This window comes from Carcharhinus amblyrhynchos, unplaced genomic scaffold (genome assembly GCF_965287045.1).
Source record: "Carcharhinus amblyrhynchos unplaced genomic scaffold, sCarAmb.v2.hapA scaffold_38, whole genome shotgun sequence".
In the NCBI taxonomy this organism is placed as follows: Eukaryota; Metazoa; Chordata; class Chondrichthyes; order Carcharhiniformes; family Carcharhinidae; genus Carcharhinus; species Carcharhinus amblyrhynchos.
The window spans coordinates 9,221,962-9,245,079 of NW_027649779.1; the positions used below are offsets into that span (position 1 = coordinate 9,221,962).

Below are 23,118 nucleotides of genomic sequence, written 5' to 3' on the forward strand. Positions count from 1 at the left end.
TGTCCGAGGGCAGTGAGAGCCAATCGCATTGCTGTGGCTCTTGGATCACAGATAGGTCAGACCAGGTAAGGACGGCAGATTCCCTTCTCTAAAATACATTAGTGAAGCAGGTAGGTTTTTAGACAATCGACAATAATATCATGACCATAAGTGGATTCTTATTTCCAGACTTTTTTTTACTGAATTTAAATCCCACCATCTGTGGTGGTGGGATTCGAAGTCGGGCCCTGAGAATATTAGTTAAGTTTGTGCATTAATTGCCTCGCGATAACATGAGGCCATTTCTTCCCTCCTTCTTGTATCCAGTCCCAAATTACAGTGACAGCTACCCACACCTGAAATAAAATCATTCCAGCAATTAGTTACATAAATCGATCATAATTCTTCAAATGGATTATATTTTTGCTGCAATGTGCAAATCAGACTGACGTTTTTACCCTGATAAGGTAATGTCATCTTATTTACGTCTATTCTCTTGTGAAGGGGTGCAGAAATTAAGGGACTTGATTTACAATCAAATTGTTTTTTTTCTCTATAACAGAGGCTCAAATATAATTTCACCTTTTGGACTAGCAGAGACGTTCCAATGGATCTCACTCTTTCTGCCTCAGTGTTAGTCTGTCTCTTGAATATTCCAGTGTCAGCAATCAATTCACTGGGAATAATCCTCGGTGGTTTTTGATATATTTTATTTGATTTATTACTATCACACATATTAGTACACAGTCTTGCGCACGGTACAGACGGAGCATACCGTGCATAGAGAAGGAAGGGAGAGAGTGAAGAATATTATGTTGCAGTCATAGCTTGGGTCTAGAAAAATATCAATTTAATGCGAGGTAGATCCATTCAAAAATCTGATTGCAGCTGTAAAGAAATTGTTTCTGAGTCGGTTTGTAGTGTCCTCAGACTTTGTTTTTTATCTAGTCCCCGGTGGAAAAAGGTGAGAGAGTATGTCCGGGGTGAGTTGTGTTTTCTTTTCATAGTTTTTTTTTAAGTGTCGAATCGGAGGTTGTGTTGACTCAGCCAGAGGCAGAAACCGGGCATCCCTGAGGCTCCCTGAGACTGAGCTGTAAAGACAAAGTGTTCAATATGGGCAGCAACTGGATGGTCTGGGTCCGACCCGTCCCTGATAGTGTTTATAGTCTCTCCTTCAGTATGATAGTCTTGGATCAACCCACAATTCCTCCGCTCCAGAGATTCAGAATCAATTTATTCCACCCAAAGACACTTAAAACAACGTAAAGAGAAAATGCTGGACAGTCTCAGGACATCTGGACTCGAAACGTCAGCTGTTCCCTCTCCTTACAAATATTGCCAGGCCTGCTGAGATTTTCCAGCATTTCCTCTTTGGGTTTGAATTCCAGAATCCACAGAATTGTTTTTATACTTCAAACAACATCTTCTCTTTGCAAATAACTATAAACCGAGTATTCCTATCTTTCCCCTGTCTGTCCTACACAGACTCCAGTTCCATGTGATGAAAATAACCCTTCACCACCACTGAAATATCCGAGAAAGCCACCCAGTTGTATTAAAGCTGCAGTGGAAAGTCACCCATCCAGAGGGCAGGTTTCAGCAAGGTGGTTCACGATCACCAATTAATGTTAGTTTTGTCAGTGACGCTCGCATCCAGAGGTTCAATAAAATCAGAGCAAATTGCTGCAGATTCCGGAAATCTAAAACTAAAACAGCAACAGTGCTACTCAACATCTCAATGGACATCATCAGAGAGAGAGAACTAGATTCGTATTTAACATCAATGCCAGGATGTAAAATCTCTTGATATCATTATGAACAGCAAGTCTGTTCTGTCCAATATCCTGCCCAAATCCTCATTTGTCAAACAACATCGCAAATTTGTTGGCCATTTATCACAACCGGGTTTGTGGGAGTTTGTGGTACGCAACTTACCTGTTCAGTTGCAACATGAGAACAGCGACTAAATTCAGCAAAGGTACATCAGTGAGTTTTAAGAACTTTGGGGCGACATGAGGTCGGGTAAAATGTTCTATACATTCAAGTTCCCCCATAATTTGTAAAACTTTGGAATCGCTGAGATTAATGTGAATATAATCCCTTCTCTGCCTGATAATAGCAGCATAAAATCATAGAATCCCTACAGTTCAACATGGTCATTCGGTCCAATAACTCTGCAGCGGGCTCTCCAGCAGAGCATCCTACCGAGGCAAGCTTTCATCCGATCCCGGCAACCACACACATTCACAGGCTAATCCCCCGAACCTACACATTATTGGACACTAATAGGAAATTTAGCATATACAATTTACATTGGGCCTGGGAAGGATGCTCTGCCGGATAGCAGACTTGATGAACCGAATGGTCTCCTTCTGCACTGTAGGGATTCTATGATTCTAATTTGCACATCATTGGGCGCTAAGGGGCAATTTATCAAAGCCAATCCACATCCTGGGACTGTGGAAGGAAACTGCAGCACTCGGCGGGAACCCACATGGATATGGATAGAATGTGAAAACCACACACAGTCACTCAATGTTAGAATCGAAGCCGCTTCCCTGTCGCCTGTGAGGGAGCAAAAATAATTGTATCTCTTAGTGATTTTTTACTCTTCCCTCGTGTGAGTGTGATCACTATTTGTGAAGGAATATTTCAGACATCAGATCTGTTTTTTTTTTAACTTGTCTGGTTTGAACAGATTAAATCCTCAATCAGATTAACGTTCAGTGGAATATCTGCCTGTTCACAGATACTTAATTTATTGTGACATCAGAACTTTCAGAACTAATTCTGAAATGAAATGTATCATTTTATTTTAATTAAATACAACTGGTGTTATGAATGTTCAAAAAGTTTCTATTCATTTTGAACCAACTGTTAAAATTCTTAAAATAAATCGTTATTTTGAGTTGAAACCGATCAATAAGTGACGGTTTATCTGGTTTTTCTGTCATGAACATTTCATTGTAAACAGTGAGTATTTATGGAAATTAATACAAGAATAGCAATTCCAAATTTGATTGTTGACTGACGAAAACACAACAAATATTTCCCCACCAACACAGCACAGAAATAGAGACAACCATGCAAATCAATCAACGGATTCCAGTAATGGTTGTTTTTCAATATTATTTATTCATCAGTTATGTGAGGAAAAACATTATGATGATATCTATGTTCAGAATTAGGAAATAATCCCTCTGATCCCGAAATGTAATGAGACAGAAAACACAGGACATCTCCTGTGTTTCATCCCTTTCTCTGTCCTTCTCCTGTCTGGTCCTGTGTCTAGTCTCTCCACGATGGTTCATCGTCTTCACTCCACAGCATAAAGTCAATGTCTGCCCAATGTATTGTCTCAGCCACAGTTACAGGTTTCTAAAAGAATATAATTCAATAAATTAGAATCCATGAGTGAGATTTACTCTCAAAGATCTCTTGAGAAATCAATGATCTTGAAATGCTTGATACATTTTCTTCTTCACCGAACCTCGGTTACACCTGGTGATAAGGATTCAATGTGGAATCTTTCCCTATATTGAGCCGGTGTTGCCCCTATCCTTGGAGTATTTGACTGGACAGAGTAGAGGAATATTTACTCTGCGTCTAACGTCATTGTTCCTGGCTTATGAATGTTTGATATATCTTAGTCAGGGAAGATTTAATCTGTATCTAATCTCTGCTGCACCTGGCCTGGGTGTGTTTTCTGGAACTGTGTAGAATGCTCTTTCCCCTATACCTAACACTAATTTAAACCTGTCTCCTGGATCACTGAAGGGAGAGTGCAGGAGAGTTTTTACATAGAAGAGTGTCCATGCTCTTTCCGCCTTAATTTTGTTTGAACAGATTTGGAGACGGGGTTTCACTCTGTTTATAGACAGTATACTGTTGTGAGAATGTTTGAATTGGGTAGTTTAGAGGGAGATTCACTTTGCATCTAACTCATGCTATTCCTGCTTTGGGAGTTATTAATTTGCCAGTACAGAGGGGACTTTGCATTCTGCAGCTAACCCCATGTTACTCCTGTCCTGTAAGATTTGGATGGGGCACTCGGCCGTCTCTACAAATTTCATGGTGATTGAACCAGTCTCTTTATATTACAGTAAATTTACCCTGTGTCAGCTTGTATTATGAGCCATGCCTTCGTTTATTTTCCACTAGACCCTAACTCTTTCTACCTTGCATGTAGAATGTTATGTTGCCTGTCTCTGCACATCGTACATTGGATATATTATCTGTCTGTACTAAATTAGACGCTGTCCCTGCTTATATTATATGTCACCATGTTTCTGTTTATATTAAACGAGACATTGTCTCTGTTCATATTAATTTAGATCTCTCTCTGTTTGTATCAAAGTAGATGCAATCTGATTTCTGCAATTGTCCATATCCACGTTTATATTGTATTAGACAGGGTCTCAGTTTTTACTGCACTGGTCAATGCCAGTAATGATTAAAGTGGTTGGGAGAACACAATTCTCTGCATCCTTCTGCAAGGGCAAACCGTATGAGGTTTTGGACACTGGAAAAGGAATCTGAAATCTACTTCTGCTGGCTGCAGTGAAAATGGATATCAAGTCCTGTGTAGCATGCACGGTCAATGAAGAACAAAAAATCAAAGAAAATTACAGCACAATAAAATACTGGTGATCCAATACTGCCCGTTTCTGGATCTTGTCTGATAACAATCTTTTTTATCCCAACATATTATCTCTTCTTCTCACAAAACCTTGGAGTAAAACAAATATAATTCAAAGAGAGGCATAGTTAAGTGCAGGAACAAAATTGCCGCAGTGAAATATATATACAGGGTGAGTATCAAATATTACATAACCAGAGAGAATGCCGTGTGCAATGTAAACTGAGCTCTGGCCTAGCAGAGTATTAACAGAGCCAGGCTGTATTTTAATATAAGCAAGGGCCTGTTTCAAGAAAATAGTAATGAGTTAGTGCCGAGTGCCATGTGGGGATGGTCAAATGCCAAATTCCAATGAGACCCATATCCCGTGAAAGAAACATTTTTAAAAATGACATTGTCAAGGAAAATAAAACTGAGGCAGTGTCTCGCACAGTTTCACTGATATAGGAACTTCTTAGACATGAACTGAGACAGTGCTGAGTAATTAATGATACTGGACCGAATAAGGAGAATATTAAAAAAAGTCCAGAAAGATAGTAATTATTTTCACCAATTACCATCCATTTGCAATTTAATAATTCAATTCACCAGTTCCCATTCATATATAATGAGGAGTATATTTACAATTACTCTGTGATAGGAAAGCGACGTTGCCTCGGCCCCCATTTATTCCCCATTGCTAATTGCATTCGGTAAGCTGGTGGTGAGCCGCCTTATTCAATTGCTGCAGAACCTGCAGTGTAGGTACACCGACAGTGCTCTTAGGGAGGGTGCTCCTGGACTCCGACGCAGCGTAAGTAAAGGAGTGGTCCAAGTGACGTTTGTGAGTGTCTTGGAGAGGAATTTTCAGGCGAGGTTGTTCCAATTCCCCAGTTATCATCAATTCATACAGATAAACAATTAGTTCACCAATTATGTTCATCAGTTTGATAAAAGCAAAATACTGCAGATTCTGGAAACTGAAACAAAAATAATGAATGCTGGAAAATCTCAACGGGTCTGGTAGCATCTGTGGAGAGAGAATAGAGCCAACGTTTCAAGTCAGTGTGATTTTTTTTTGTTATTTGGAGGAAACTGAGAGTGATGACATTGAGAAATGATGTGGGTGGATAGGGGTTAGGATTTTTTTAGGATATAGTTCGTGATTGGGGTGTTGATTAGTTTAGGATGAAGAAGTTTGTTATGATATTTGGGATCACTCTGTGAATTGATGCAGCTTGTGTGTGTGTCTCGAAATAGTAACTATTATTTCTGTTCTTCCCATCCAACAGGAAATTTATGCAACTTCCCTGACAATAGCGTGCAGAACTTTCAGGATATTCCAGGAATCCCCGGTGTTCATGTCAGTTTTATGATGTTGTTTTAATATTATTTCATGTCATTGCACCGATTTTACTTCGCTGGGGAACTGGGCCCATCAACATCTCTCTCTCGCTCTCATTTCATGAAGTGATTAATAAACAGACTTTAATTATTGGAATGAAATTCAAAGTGATGATATAAATGAAACAACCTGTACTTCATGTGAAGTTACTGAATCTTTAAATTCCGATTCATTATTACACTGTTTTGGGAAATAATGTGACATAAGAACATAAGAAGTAGGAGCAGGAGTAGGTCATCTGGCCCTTCGAGCCTGCCCCGCCATTCAATAAGATCATGGCTGATCTGTCGTGGCTCAGTTCCACATTCCCACCCTCTCCCCATAACCCTTAATCCCCTCTCTTATCAAAAACCCATCAACCCGAGTCTTAAAAATATTTAGCGAGGCAGCCTCCACCACTTCAACGGGCAGAGAATTCCAAAGATTCACCACCCTTTGAGTGAAGAAGTACTTCCTCAACTCCGTTGGAAACCGCCCCCCCGCCTTTATCTTGAGGGTGTGCCCCCTAATCCTACTGTCCTTTCTGAGCGGGAAGAGTCTGTCCACCTCTATCCTATCCATCCCATTCATCATCTTATACGTCTCAATGAAATGTCTCCTCATTCTTCTAAACTCCAACGAGTACAAGCCTAGTACAAGCCTACAAGTGACACTTGTAGTTTTCCAGTAAGTTTCACAAATATTTCTGTTGCCACCTTATTTACTTTTCACCCTGTTGCCTTCACTAATTTGGATGAGGGTGTGTTGATTGATTTGTTGTATATGAAAGAACCGGTATTTTATATAGTACAATCATTCCTCCTCAACCATATCATGCTCTCTCTTTCTGTCCTGGATATGAAGATTCAGCATCAGCAGAGAAATGAACCATCCGAACTGCAGGAAAATCTCCCCCGACTCTTCAAGAGGATCAGCTTGCTAACTCCCGAGAAACTCGGAATGTATTTCACCCAGACACTCTGGAAGGATTGAAGGTATTAGATGGACACACATTGAATAAAGGAGTTGTTTCAATTTATGAAGTAGTCAAACACAAATATGGAAATGTAGAACAGCATCATTCAGGACCATTTATCAATCAATCCACCAATCCATTCACTAATTCCTCAATCAAAATATTCAGGAATCCAACAGTCATACATCCATCAGTCATTCAAATGTCATTCATTCCTGTGTCAACACAGTCATACATTTATTGTTTGTGTAGATGGTGGCATCAATTATTTTAATTGATCCAGTGATCCAGAGGCCCAGGGCAATGATGTGAGGACAGGGATTTAAGTCGGGCCGCTCCCGCAGGTAGATTTTGAATTCTATTGATAAATCTGGAATGGATACTAATTGCGATCATTGGAACCACTCTGATTCCCCAATGGAGGAAATCTGCCATCGGCTACATTGCCTCACAAGGATATAACTGCAGACTGAAAGCAAAATAGCTGACTCTTTAATATCTACAGAAGTGTCCAAGAAAACCAGTCAATTTAAGGGAATTTGGGACAGGCAAAGAGTGTTGGTCTTTCCAAACAAACATCCCATGGAAAGATAAAAGGAAATAAAATATAAATGTGCATGCTCAACTATAACAGCATGTATCATCTCTCTGAGCCATTTTTCAGACAGCCTGTGATTATTTCTGTCCGTCCATCACAATATCCTGATGTGTTGGAAAAATCATGATTGTTGTTAATAGGGTACCAGAGAAGGTGGAAAATAATCCTTTCTTTAGAGATGGGAAAACATCATCTAGATTTATAACTTCCAAAAATTCAAGTGCCTCCAGTACTGTTGCTGGGTAGATTTGTTTATAAATAGACCTTACTGACAACATGCAGGGTTTTAAGTTGGCTTGTAGCCAAGCGGTCAGTGCTGATGAAACTGATCTTTGATCTACTGCACAAACAGCCCCAGATGTTTCCTGTCAATAACTTTGAGCATTTGACAGCAGCCTGGATTGCTGCCAAATACTGTGTGGGACAGATTAGCGTGAAGCTGAATGGACAACATGGGATTCAGACATTTAAACAGTAAATGTTTCATTCCCACAAGAAAGACACATTTTAAATGGTAATCATTCTCATCAAATATTTTCATTCAGTGTCCTGTTCATTATCTGAGTAAATAGTATCGCAAAACAATAAAGTGACTGGATTTTTTTTTTCATTTGTATAGTTTCCGATTAAATTTCATTCCAATAATTAAAGTCTGTTTATTAATCACTTCATGAAATGAGAGAGAGAGAGAGAGATGTTGGTGGGCCCAGTTCCCCAGTGAAGTAAAATCGGTGCAATGACATGAAATAATATTAACACAACATCATAAAACTGACATGAACACCGGGGATTCCTGGAATATTCTGAAAGTTCTGCATCCTATTGAAACAGCAGCGTCTCTTGTACCTGATTAGCACCGTGTTCTATTGTACAGTATAATCTGATTTCTCTTATTGAAGAGTTCCTCTCATAGCTGTCAATGAGTGGAGAAATGATCAGTTCATAACCTGATTCAGTGAAAGACAAAACATTTATTTTTGTGATATTGTGCAATGTGCGGTAAAGTCCTGATATCCTGTGTTCCCAATACGAGTGAATATGAGACAGCCGGTGGCCAATAGAGTGAGTTGCAATGATCTGGAGGCTGAAGGAGAACTTTAATGATCTCAGTGTCCGTTCCAATTCATTAACTTCTCCGTCAAAAATCAATTTAATTTTATGTTTCTCTCTCAACTCATTATTTAATTATCAGGAGGTTGGGATTCTCATTATTTTCAAAGGTCTGACTTCGAGATTGGGACATTTTGAAAATATAAGGAGAAACATTGTATTGTGTGAGAGTTTCTTCTCATCTCCAAACCCAAATTGTTCAGTGATAGCCATCCACACTGTAAATAGAATCACTTTGTATATTCCACACATTTACTTACAGAAATCGATGGTATTTCTTCTGATAAATTGTGCTTTATTATTGTAATGTGGCAGAGACACGGAATTGTTGCAAAATTGTCTAATGTTCCAAAATGTTAGTTCATCATTTTTAGATTTATTTTCTTGTTGGGGGTGTGGTAATAAAATCACCATATTTACAATGGAATTAGTTATTTTAAAAGTAAAGAGACGATGAACTGTAATATCACCATCAGAAATAATGCGGACAATACAATGAACATTTCAGCCAAACAAATATCCTGATACAGATAAAATGTCCATTTTAATATTAATCTATTGTAAATCTCCGAGTCCATTCTGTTGGGGGTGTGGAAGGTGGGACGTGGATCCAGGCGCCGCCTCCAGCAGGGAATCAACAGGCGGCGCCTGGAAAGCCGCCCCCTTCTGCCGGGTATTTAAATACCGCTCACTGGGACCGGAATCCAACAGTCCGGGAGCTGGTTTGTTCACTGAGTTCCTGACACAACCATTTCCCCCAAATCACCAGAAAGATGAGGTCGGCCATTTCTCTCAGTTTGTTGCTGACTTTCTTATCTGGTGAGTATTTTTTTTATTATTGTTCAAGTCTCTCACTGTTACTGTCTCAGTGTTAGTCTCTCTCTGGAATGTTCCAGACTCAGCAATCATTTCACTAAGATTAATCCCTGGTGTTTTTGATCTATTTTTACAGGTGTCCAGTCGGATGTTGTGTTGACCCAGCCAGAGGCAGAGACCGGGCGTCCCGGAGGTTCCCTGAAACTGACCTGTAAAGGCAGCGGTTTCAGTTTTAGCAGCTACGGCATGGGTTGGATCCGGCAGGTTCCCGGACAGGGCCTGGAGTGGCTGGCTAGCTACGATGCTTATGACGGCGACAGCTACTACGCGCCGTCAATTCAGGGTCGATTTACTGTGTCCGCAGACACTTCAAACAACATCTTCTCTTTGGACATGAGGAGCCTAAAGATTGAAGACACGGCCATCTATTACTGTGCAAGAGACCACAGCGAGAGGATCCAGGGCTGCACCCGGACAAGAACAGCCCGGGAGGGGATTCCACATCTTCCATCATAACCTGAAGGTCAGTATCTGTTTTAAATGCAATATGATCGAGGGTGGTCAGAACCAAGCTATAATCGTGTTTAAAAAAAGAGTAACACAGAAAGCATTTAACAGTAAAACTTCCCAAACTCACCCATATAACTGGTGAGCTTTTCACTGACTTTATATTCATTGGAGTTTCAGCAAGTACCACACACGATATATTACTCTTTTTAATATTTCTGATAGATTGTGTTATATAAACAGTTGCCTACATTTTACATTAGAGCAAAACTAATGGTCCATTTAAAGTGAATATTGAACAGCAGTACTGAACAGAGTGAGTGCAGTTTTTGTGTGGGTGTGTGTCACTGTGATACTATAGCGATGGGTCACAGTGCTGGGAAAAGCGCCATCCTCATACAAAAACCTCAGAAAAGGACGTTGCTTAAATTTGTGACCAATGCCATTGCCGAATGCCAAAGTAAATGAGGCTTCAACAAAATAATACTTAGAAACAGCATTGTTTTTTTTTTAGATGTAAAATGCTTCAATTTTGTCGTTATTGATTTACACGCTGAATGTGCAGAGAGAGTGCAAAAGTTTCGAACCCCCTTTATCAATATCATGACCAGTAAAAATTGAAATATCTCACTGACTCACCCTTAATGAGCTGGAAACAGGCTTTTGAAATAGCAGTGAAATTAACTGTCTGTATTTTACTGCTAACAGTCCGCCTCAGTATTTGTCATGCTGTGTCTCACTGTGATAGCTGGAATGGCACAGCAGTTGCTGTCAATACAAAAACCCCTCAGCACCGATTGACTGAAACTGGATCAGTGTCACTTTTAAATCCCAACTGTAATCACAGTACAGTCTTATTTATGTCCAGCACTGACAACATGACAAGAATAAACATGGAAAATCTTGATAATTACTCAATTATCGATGTGTGTTTTCAACAACATGTTCACCTGTAACTCTGTGAAATATAAAACTTTAGGGTCATTTATGAATGTCAAATGGTATCCAGAAATACAGTTATAATTTAATGAACATTAATTGATTTTGCTTTACATTGGGTTTGTGGATATTTAAAATAATGGTGATTTTGTGTCTATTTTGTACAGGGACGGTTATTGTATGACACAGCCTACGGAATGTGACACTGTGACTACTTCGATTACTGGGGACAAGGGACCATGGTGACGGTGACGACAGGTAAGAACCATCCACTTATTGAGTAACTAGTTTACATGTGTCTTTGTTTTATATTTTTATCTGCACTAATAATCCATTTGGTAACATAAATGTGAGTTTGGTGGATTCACGGTTGAGAATTGTTACAATGTTTCCTGTGATTCTGCTGCAAAGGGGTTTTAGAATTCCGCTCTTTCTGTACAATATGTGCTGCTGAGGGATTCAATCCCAAATTGTTGGGATTTTGTGTTTATCTGTTGAGGTTACTGTGTGGTTGGGTTACTTTAAAATCCGAATGTCTGTTAAACAATTCAGCGTTTCTGCAGCGTTTAATCTCGGTGACATCTAGTGGCTGCGGATTGTACCATCCACTGCACAAGTGTTTGAAATTTAAACCAAAAATAGTAAAAAATCTAAAATTTCTATATTTATCCAGTGAAAATGTTCCACTCACTCACAATGCTGGTGCTGTTGTGCAATATTTTCTGCTTATTCGAAACATTAATTGGTTTGGTGTTGGGCGAATTGGCTGGAATTTATATTAAACATTTCTGTAAATGTTATATTTGATTCTGTTGAAAGTGTTTGTCGAATTGTGCTGCTTCTGCATGAAGCGGGGCTCCGTCTCTCAGTGATGCGTTTTTTTCTCTGGTGAGGAGATTATGAATCTGTGTGACTTTAAATACGTAAAATTTGTGAATTAATTTGTTGTTTCTGCATTGTTTGAACTCAGTGACACTGAGCTGTTACACGTTTTGTGATTGAATATTAACATTCTGCCGGTTCGCAACTGCTTGACGCATGACTGCAGGCAGAAATAAAGCAGGCTTTATTGTGTTTGTATGTTTAAAATCATTAGTGATAACGGCTTACGCCACTCGTTCAGAACATAATTTGTCACTGCATTCACCATTTGGAATACCTGCAATGTTTAATCTCGGTGGCATTTGATGGCTGGAATTTTTACCATCCAAATGTTTAAATATGTTTGAAATATGACCCAATATGAATAAGATGTGATAAAGTTTCAATCCTAATTTGTTGGACAAATTCCACCTCCTCGCAATGCTATTGCTAGTATTCCAGATTTCTGTTTAGTTTAATAATTGGTTAAGAGCTGGTTTGCTAGATTCGATATTGAGATTTATTTTGCAATGTTACATTTGATTCATTTGAATGGATAATTGAGCTGTTTTTCTGTGAAGCGGATTAATTCCCTCATTGATGTGTTTTGTTGTGTTTCTGCTGAGGAGATTCTGTGGTGCAGTCACTGTGAATGTTTAAAATTTGTGCAATGGTTTGGCTTTGTGGCATTATTTCTGTGTTGTTTAAATAGTGTTTTAACGGTGCCGTTGAGAGTTTAGATGTTTTCTGGTTGAACGCAAACAATCTTTGAGTTTGAAAATCCTTGTAGGGAGAAAACAAGCAGGTTTGGGGCAAAAAAACTAAAAGATATCACAGCATTTTTATAAATTTTAACTAACGCTTACAAATTCAAGTCAGTCATGACTTACAACGCTCATTCGGACACTTAGTCTTTGCTGCAATCACAAACTTCTCATGAACAAGTTTAAGAGTAAAATTAATATAAATCAAAGAATTATTAATCAGTAATATAACTCCATATTCACCACAGATTATTTTATATTAATAATTTAGAAATAATTCCCTTTAATAGTTTTGCTGTGTTTTTCACACAAATAACATGACCAGAACATTGTCCAGACTGGAAATATTTTGTGACAATTCCAGAAGCTATTTCAATGGTAACCTGCTGTTTTCACAGCCGTTCTCAGTTGAACAAGATACTTTGCATTAATCGGTATATCCCAGATTAAGTTCGCATTTACTGGAATCCGAGTTTTGCAGAATAATTTCCTTTTTGGAAATTTTTGTATCCGATTATTATCTTTTTTCTATGCAATTGGAACCATATTATTCGTTCTAAGTATTTTTTTAAATTAGATACCCAGATAATTAATCACTTATCTCATCTCAAAATTTGTGAAATTGTTTGGTGTTCCTCAATTGTTTTTACATTTTTTCAGCTCAGTGAAACTGAGCAGTTCTGGCTAAATGAAAATAAAATTGCCTTTGAATATTCTTGTAGGGATAAAGCAGAAAAGTTTCGGAAAATAAAATAAATATATGTTGGGGCATTTTATTCATGTTAATTAATGGTTACGTAATAATATAAAACATGAATTACAATTCACTGTATCTCTGTTTGGGACATTACACTGCCCTGAATCTGTTATATTCGAAGTTCTCATTTTCAGAAAAAATAATTGCCCAGTTTTTGGGATTTGAGACAGCCAGGGAGAGATAGTAAAAAGGCAAAGGGAGTTTTAAAATGAACATCAGGTTAATTTAAAATGTTTATTGATTTTTTTTCACTGTTGTAATTTGACCTTTGATCAATTAGAATCAAACAGTTTATAAAAATTTGACAGACTGAACACAGTTTTCTGACAGATGGAATTCGCTGACACTCAGACAAAATTGTTCAACTGATTGTGTTTGAATTGTAGTAAAGTGTCAACGGAAACTGGCTACAGATTGACAATTAAATGCTTGAAATTCAAAAAGATTACTTTATATAAAAATAGTATGATATTATACATATTATAAAAATAATATTAGCTCTGCACTTAATAACATCATGTCTCCCATTAATGTTAAACGCAGAATAGAATTATAGGAAGAATAAATGACAGAATGGAAGAATTCATACTAACTGAAGCTTATGTTTAATTCTTATTAAATATTATAATGAAGAAAAGGTCGAGACTTATATTCTGCATCGTGTTTTTAGCGTTACAGAGGATTTGAATCAATTGTCGTCTCTGTGTTTGCACTGTTTAATTCAGATCTTCTTTAATTAAACAATGTGTTCAGTAATGAAGTTGTTATATGGGTGGTCTAAATAATTAAATCTCGGAAGTAGTATTATTGGTTTCAAACGGCCCGGCCGTTACAGTCTGTACAAACTCAGAAATCTGCATTTTTAACACGTTTGTTGGTTATAATAAGACATTATTAGTAAAAGTGAAAAAGTAAAATATTACAATGCGATTAGATTTAAGTAAATGAATGACAGATGTTTGAATGTTTCCATTCAGTAATTTGAAATTATAGTTTAACATTGAGATTTAATTGGAACCTAATTATTTGACAATGTTGGGGGCAGAAGCACGTTTTGAATGATTGAAAACTCATTTTATTACAGAGAACAAATCAGCTGGCAGGAGAACTAACTGACAATTAACAATAACTTAAAATGTAATATTGACGCTGATTAATTCAAAACAAAAGACTTTGAATATTGCACTAGCGTGCAAAATATTATTAGTTTTAGAGAATTTTTAATTGAATCAAAATGAATTCAAAAACAAAACATTTCTTTACTCAGCTGTGCTCGGCTCGATAAAGTGCTTTGCCTTGATTATTTTGTTGATTATATTTAATTAAGAAATTAGATCGAATCAGGTAACGATTTTCAATGCAAATGTTTCCCGGTTTGTTTAATTCTTACTGTGTCACTGCATCTCTGTTGGGGGAAATTCAACTGTTACTGTGTCACTGTATCTCTGTTAGGGACATTGAACAGTTACTGTGTCACTGTATCTCTGTTAGGGACATTGAACTGTTACTGTCTCACTGTATCTCTGTTAGGGACATTGAACTGTTACTGTGTCACTGTATCTCTGTTAGGGACATTGAACTGTTACTGTGTCATTGTATCTCTGTTAGGGACATTGAACTGTTACTGTGTCACTGTGTCTCTGTTAGGGACATTGAACTGTTACTGTGTCACTGCATCTTTGTCAGGGACATTGAACTGTTACTGTGTCACTGAATCTCTATTCGGGACATTGAACTGTCCTGAATCTGTTATTTTTGCTCATTTTCAGCGAAATTACATTTTTACAGTTTTCGAGAAGTGAGACAGGCAAAGAGAAATAACTAAAAGTCGAGAGGAGTTCTGAAATGAATATCAGTTTAATTTAAAATAGGTTATTGATTTTCTGTTGTAAGTTGACTGTTGATCAATGAGAATCCAACAGTTTGAAATTGACGGATTGAACAGATCTTTCTGCTGGGAACTCGGCTGATGAACTGTTTGTGTCTGTTCTGTTTCTGGGCGTGTGGTCACTGTGTTGGGTCCAGGAATCTCCCTAACTGGTTATAAATCTTCTGGTTCCTTCTCCTGTACTGCAGGAAGTGAAATTTGATTTATTTCTTCAATACACTTGTATCTGTGAGAAATGTGACTGTTTGACTCGGTGTCTCATAAATTAAATCCCTGAAGCATATTGTGTCCATCAGAGAAGCAGAAACATCAGGCTGTAGAGGGAGAATTGGGTGATTTTTAAGCAGTGATGTACCGGCCTTGGAAATGTTCGATGAACAAATACAAAGTGAGATTTACTATGTTGTGCTCCGTACTACAGCAGCCCCTGAACTGTTTAGTTTGACAGTTAAAGGGTCAAATTCACTTGCATATTATTTTTAATCTTCTAAAGGCATTTTAGAGACATTTGCTCGGCCAGAATTTTTAATCTAATTGTTCCTTCACAAAGTATTGATACGAAGCATCCTTGAGCAACTGCAGTCCATATGCTGCAGGCATCCGCCCTGCTGTTAGGCAGGAAGTTCCAGGATTTTGACCCAGCGATTATGAATGAATTAAGATATTGTTTCAGGTCAGGGTGGTGTGTGTTGAGGAGGGGAGCTTACAGGTTATAGTGTTTCATATCTGGCTGCTGCCCTTGTACTGTTAGGATGTAAAGACAGCGGGTTTGGACAGTGTATTCTATGGAGCCTTGGTGAGTTGCTGCAGTGCATGTTGTATATAATACACACAGTGCTGGCACTGCTTGTTAGTGATGGAGAGAGTGAATAGGGTGAATGAGGGGCCGGGTAATCTTGTGGGTGGCTTTGCCCTGGATTGTGTCAAATTGCGTGAGGTTTTACAAGTTTCTCTCATTGAGGAAAGAGGAAATTATTTAATTGTGACTGACTTGTGAAAGATTTAAATGTTTTTTCAACCCGTGCCCCACAGTACATATTGTGCTCGCGTTTCACCCCCACTGTTTCTGAGTGGGTGAGTATGTGTGGAGTGAGGGTGCTTTTCCAGACTGAATCAGCCAGATAGAGACTTACACACATCACACCCTCTCACACACATAAATACACACAGAGATACGCTCATATTCTCTCACACATACACACACTTACTTTCTCTCTCATACGATATCTCACCCACATTCTCTTTCTCTCATGGTCTACATACTCTGTCTCAAATATAACTACAGACATACTCCCGCTCTCTCAATCAGTCTCTCACATCTCATACACAAAAACACTCACACGCACAGACCTCCACACACATTCTCTCTCACACGCACACACAAACATAGTCTCAAGCTCTCGCACACGCACCCTTTCTCCCACACTCTGTCACACACGCTCAAGTTGTCTCTGATTTATTCACACACACTCTCTCACAATTCCTCTTGCACACGCATCGCTCTGTCACACACACATGCATCTATTTCTATCCCTTTTGCACAAACTATCTCACACCTGTACATTCTTGCTCTCTCACACGAGCTCTCTCATAAACACTCTCTCACAAACATAGACCTATGCACACACTCTAATTTATACACAGACACAGTCTCTCACATAAGCACAGTCTCGTGCAAACATTCTCAGACACACACACACACACACACACACACACACACACACACACACACACACACACACACACACACACACACACACACACACACACATCTTTCTCTCTCACACGCAATCCCATGCACATTTCCACACACTCATGAACAGTTTATTTTGCTTTCCAATAGACACACTGTCCTCTCTTGCAAACGCAGCCCACTGTCTCACACATGCGCAAACACAGTCTATCACTCACAGGCACCTTCTCACACAAATTCACCCTCTCTCTATATCAAACACACACCCAAACACCCTCTCACACACTTTCCACCTCACATACGTCAGAGAGACTGTCATTTACATCACAGAATAGAATCACGAAATCCTACAGTACAGAAGGAGGCCATTCAGCCCATCGAGTCTGCATCAACAGGAATCCCACCAAAGCCCTATCCCCATAACCACATGTGTTTACTCTAACTAGACCTCCTGAAACTAAGGGGCAATTTAGCACAGCCAATCCCCTGAACCCAGACTTCTTTGGACTGTGGGAGGAAACAAGAGCAACCCGAAGGAAACCCAAGCAGACACGGGGTGAACTTACTAACTCCATACACAATGACTCATATCGGGAATTGAACTGTGAGGCAGCAGCGCTAATCACTGTGCCACCTCGGCCACCCCCTTCCCCACCCCACTAACATTTGAATGAGGGTGGGATCGAGGAGACCGTGTAAAACCCATGTCAATAAGTTTCAGGAGGAAATTCTTCTCTGTTTGGAGTCATATTTAGCACAAAGCAAGATGGTGATGGTTGTTGGAGGTCAAACATCTAAGTTGAGATATCACTGCAGGAGTTCGGCAGGGGACTGTTCTGGGACCAACAATCTTCTATTGCTTCATCAATGACACATTCCATCCAACATGAGGTCAGAAGTAGGGATTTCCATGTGTTACACCGGACACAAAGACACAATCAATAAGAAGGGATCTGGCTGAGACTAAGTCCGCCTGGCTCCCCAATACTGGTGTAAACTTGGTGTTTGATTCCTGTGTGACCCTAGTTTTGCTGGAAACTTCCCTTCCAGCTCCCTCAGTCTGTCTATTTGTTCACTGATCCGTGTTTCTGAAAGAAAGGCCCCGACATTAAAGCAGCTGCCCGGTGATCTACACTGATTCCTGACTTTACACAGCCCTGTTACTGAAAGCTGATCAATGGAGAGAATCGGGAAAAGATCGATGGAGAGGGAGAGGAGGAGGTGGCTCACTGACTCTCTCACCCTCACCCACACTGACTCACTCACCCTCAATCTCTCATCCTCACTCAGAGAACTTCACTCACTCACCCTCACTTACCCACCTTCCCTCACTGACACACTCTCACTCACTCACCCTCACTCACTCACCCTCAATCTCTCATCCTCACTCAAAGAACTTCACTCACTCACCCTCACTTACCCACCTTCCCTCACTGACACACTCTCACTCACTCACCCTCACTCACTCACCCTCAATCTCTCATCCTCACTCAAAGAACTTCACTCACTCACCCTCACTTACCCACCTTCCCTCACTGACACACTCTCACTCACTAACCCTCAATCACTCACCCTCACTCACTCACCCTTATTCACTCACCCTCAATCTCTCATCCTCACTCAAATAACTTCACTCACTCACCTTATCTTACCTACCTTCCCTCACTGACACACTCTCACCCACTGACTCTTCCTCATTCACTCACCCTCACTCACTCAACCACAATCACTCACCCTCACTCACTCATTCTCATTCACGCTTACTCACTCACGCTCACTCACTCACCCTTGCTCACTCATCCACCCTCACGCACTCGCCCCCTCGCACTCGCCCTCACGCAATCAACCTCATGCAGTCGCCCTCACACACTCAACCTCACGCACTCAAACTCAGAAACTCACTGATCCTGATTCATCCTGAGTCGCTCACCCTCACACACTCACTCACTCACAATCACTCACTCATACTCCCTCACTCACTCTCATCCATCCCCACTCACTCACCCACAAGCACTCACACAGTCTCATTGAACCTCACTCGTTCACTCAAACACACGCCCTGATTCACTCATCCTCACACCCTCACACACTCACTCACTCACAATCACTCACTCATATTCGCTCACTCACTCTCATCCATCCTCACTCACCCACAAACACTCATTCAACCTCACTCGTTGAACCTCAATTACACACCCTGCCTCACTCATTCTCACACCCTCACTGACTCACTCACATTCACTCACTCTCACACCCTCAGTCACGCACCCATATTCACTCACTCACACGCACTCACCCTCACGCACTCACCCTCACGCGCCCTCTTTAACTCACTGTCACTTAGCCACGCACTCTCATACACCATCACTCACTCAACCTCACTCACTAAATCTCGCTCACTGACTTAGACCCTCAGTCAGTCACCAACATTCATACTCACCTTCATTCACTGATCCCACTAATCCACCCTCACTCACTCAGTCTCACTCACCTTCATTCACTCATCCCACTAATCCACCCTCACTCACTCACTCTCACTGACTCATCCCACAAATCCACTCTCACTCACTCAGTCTCACTCATCCTCACTCACTCACCCCATTCTCTCACACTCACTCATTCACCCCACTTACCCACTCTCACTCATCCAGTCTCACTCACTATTGCTCACTCACCTACCCACCCTCAATCACCCAGACTCACCCCCACAGACTCAAGCTCAATGACCCTCTCTCATTTACGCCACCTCACCCATTCAAACTCACTCACTCCCACGCACCTACCTTCACTCACACACCCTCACATACTCATCATCAGTCAACATCACGCACGCAAACTCACAGATCCTCAATCACTCATCCTCATCAAACACCTTCACTCACTCACCCTCACTCTCCCACCCATCCACATTCATTCTCCCTCACACACTGTCACACACCACCCTCAGTAACACACCTTGACTCACTCAATCTCACCCCTCACTTACTCAATTACATTCACTCCCTCACCCTCATTCACTCAATCTCACTCACTTTCACTCACCCACCTCCACTAACCTTCACACATCCTCACTCACTCTCCCACACTTTTTCAATCTTGCTCACTTACACTCATCCAGCCACCTTCACTCACCTACCCTCTCTCACACACCCTCATTTACTCACGCTCTCTCACCCTCACCCACACTTACTCACCCTCAATCACTCATCCTCACTCAAAGAACTTCACTCATTCACCCTCACTTACCCACCTTCCTTCACACATACACCATCACTCATCCACTCTCACTCATTTAATCACTCACCCTCACACACTTACATTCTCTCACTCACACTCACTGAATCTGTGTGGGGAATGTCTGCAATGAGTGAGAAGAAAGATCTCAAGCGGCAGTTTGGCGTTCAAAGGTGGGAACTGCCCTGGGAGTGCAGAGAGCTGGAGGGAATCGCTGGGGGCTCAGGGCCAGGGGCAATGACAAAGAGTCAGGGGAGAACAGGAGGCGAGGGAAAGGGCAGAGAGCTGGGGGAAACAGTAGAGAGCTGGGGGAAACAGCAGAGAGCTGGGGGGAACAGCAGAGAGCTGGGGAAAAGGGTACACAGCCGGGGAACAGGGCGGAAAGCCAGGGGAAAGGGTGGAGAGAGAGGGGAAAGGACAGAAAGACCAGGGAAAGGGTAGAGAACTAGGAAAAGGGGCAGGGAGGCAGGAGAAAGGCCAGAGAGCCGAGGGAAAGAGCAGAAAGACCAGTGAAAGGGGAGAGAGCCGAGAGAAAGGGCAGAGAGATGGGGGAAAGGGCAGAAAGACCAGGGAAAGGGTAGAGTACAAGGAAAAAGGGCTGGGAGGCACGAAAAAGGGCAGGGAGGCAGGAGAAAGGCCAGAGAGCCGAGGGAAGGAGCAGAGAGCCCAGGGGAAAGAGCAGGAGAGACAGGGGGAAAGGTCAGAGAGCTGGGGGAAAGGAGAAAGAGGTTAGGGAGCAGGGGCAGAGGGCAGAGAGCTGAGGGAAAGCTTAGGAAGCTGAGGGAAAGAACAGAGAGCCGGGGCAGAGGGCACAGAGCTGGAGGGAAGTGTAGAGAACCAGGTGGAAATACAGAGAGCCGGATAAAAGGGGAAAAGAGCCACTGCGAAAGGCAGAGAGCCAGGGGAAAGGGCAAAGAGCTGGGGAAATGGGCAGAGAGCGGGTGATGGATGGGCGGAGTGAGGGGGTTCAGAATGGAGCTAGCACCACAATCAGCTCATCTGTAATCTCAGTGAATGATGGAGGAGATTTCAGGGCCCGAATCGCCAACTCCTGCTATTAATGTATGATCCTTCAATTAGAAAATGTTGCATTTATTTGAATTTATAATCACATTTAGAGTTTCCTGATCCTTCAGTAAGTGTTCATTCCGGAGGTATTTTTGAAGCAAAGTCACTAATCTCCGTTTTGTGGAGTGAGAGGCAGTGAGTTGGAGAGAGGAAGGGGCACCAATCAGTTTGAACCCAGACAATTTCCAAAACTAGTGTGGAGATGCCGGAGTGAGGTTGGTGTGGGCACAGTAAGGATCTCACTGCACCAGGTTAAAGTCCAACAGGTTTATTTGGAATCACAAGCTCTTGGAGCTCCCTCATCAGGTGAGTGGATAGTCTGAATGAAGGGAGAACTTCTTCATCACAAAGTGTTGTTGTTTGAGAAATAAACAGCGGTTTATCACACACTGCTGTTGTTGAGAAATAAATAGTTGCTGCAATAATGGAGAAAATTTTTGCTGTTCTCTGTTTATCCAATGAATGACATGTCATTGTGAGACTAACAGAATGTGCCTTTTTTTTCTTCTTAATTTGATAGAAGTGGAGACAGGGATATGAGTTTCTACAGAGATGACAATTCCCAAATGATAGAAGTAACATAATCTCAAAGGCGGATGAAAGATTTATCCGGGAAATATTAGGGATAAATTCATAATTCTAATCAATGTTCGAGATAGAAACATAGAAAATAGAAGCCGGAGTTGGCCATTCGGCCCTTTGAGCCTACTCCGCCATTCACTTTCGTCAGATCTCATCACTATCCTGACCATACCAACTACCCATATCCCTTCATCCCTTTAACACCAAGAGCTATATCTAATATAGAACCTTATTTGTAACAATATGTTTGTTGACTTAATAAGCGCAAGTAAGAGTCTAACTTGTTCAATTGGCTATTCTTTCCCAGCGACACCGTCTCCGCCCACTCTCTATGGCCTGGCCTCCTCCTGTTTGCAACAGAACTCCGAAGGGTCCGTCACCTTCGGATGTTTGGCGATGGATTACTCTCCAGATGTCTCCAAAGTGACCTGGAAGAAAAATGGGCAAACGGTCCCCAGTGGGTTTAAGACTTACCCATCAGTGAGAAACACGAAGGGAACCTACACCCTGAGCAGCCAGTTAACCATCAGCGACTCAGCGGGAGAATGTCCCAGAATTGACTGTGAGGTTCGACACAGCAGCTCAGTCAAGAGCGTTGAAATACCATGTAAGTGTTGTGGAGCTTGTGTAACATAGAACCACTGTGGTTAACATGTAGGGCCTTGGTTATAACTCAGTTAAGTAGATGTGCATAATACAGACCGCTGGATTCTTCTGGCTAGTATCTATTGACTGCAAATGAGTTGCTAATGCAAACAAAAGTTTAATTGATCCACATCTTCTGCAGGAAATGACGAATATGCTTTTTTTCTGAAGGTCCGAAAGTTTTCCATCCAACTGTTATCCTCACTGTGAGTTCGAGTGAAGAAATCTGAAGCAGCAAATTTGCAACCATCGTCTGTTCAATCATCGATTTCCAGCCAAAGTCACTGACGGTGAAGTGGCTGAAGAATGGGGAACCCGTGGATTCAGGAATTGTCACCTCTCCCGCCTGTCAAGTGAACGGGAACTTCTCGGCCAGCAGCCGGCTGACAGTCTCCGCTGGGGAATGGTTCAGCAAAGCGGTCTATACCTGCCAGGTCACTCATCAAGGATTCACTCAGAGTCAGAACATGAGCGCATCTCGAGGTAAGAGATTCAAATCGTGGATAAAATATACCATTCTGCTGTTAATCCGAATTAGGGATCTATCAAAGTTTGTAGAAAGCATCGAACAACTTCTAAGTTATTGTCATGTAGTTTGCTCCATTCGGACAGTGCCCCACTCAGAATTTCATCACAAGAGCAATTTTTGTTATTGCTTTCTGAGATGTGCATTTATGTTCCATCCCTGAGGACAGTTAA

The 23,118-nt window shown here is 41.1% G+C and overlaps 1 gene segment (V, D, J or C); it reads left to right on the forward strand.

Annotated features, from left to right (window-relative positions):
- Nucleotides 1-9,293: 9,293 nt before the first annotated feature.
- Nucleotides 9,294-15,134, forward strand: LOC145362559 (Ig heavy chain V region-like). The segment is given in 4 exon segments: nucleotides 9,294-9,484; nucleotides 9,618-9,939; nucleotides 11,139-11,185; nucleotides 15,079-15,134. Coding segments are annotated over 4 exon segments (471 nt in total).
- Nucleotides 15,135-23,118: the final 7,984 nt, after the last annotated feature.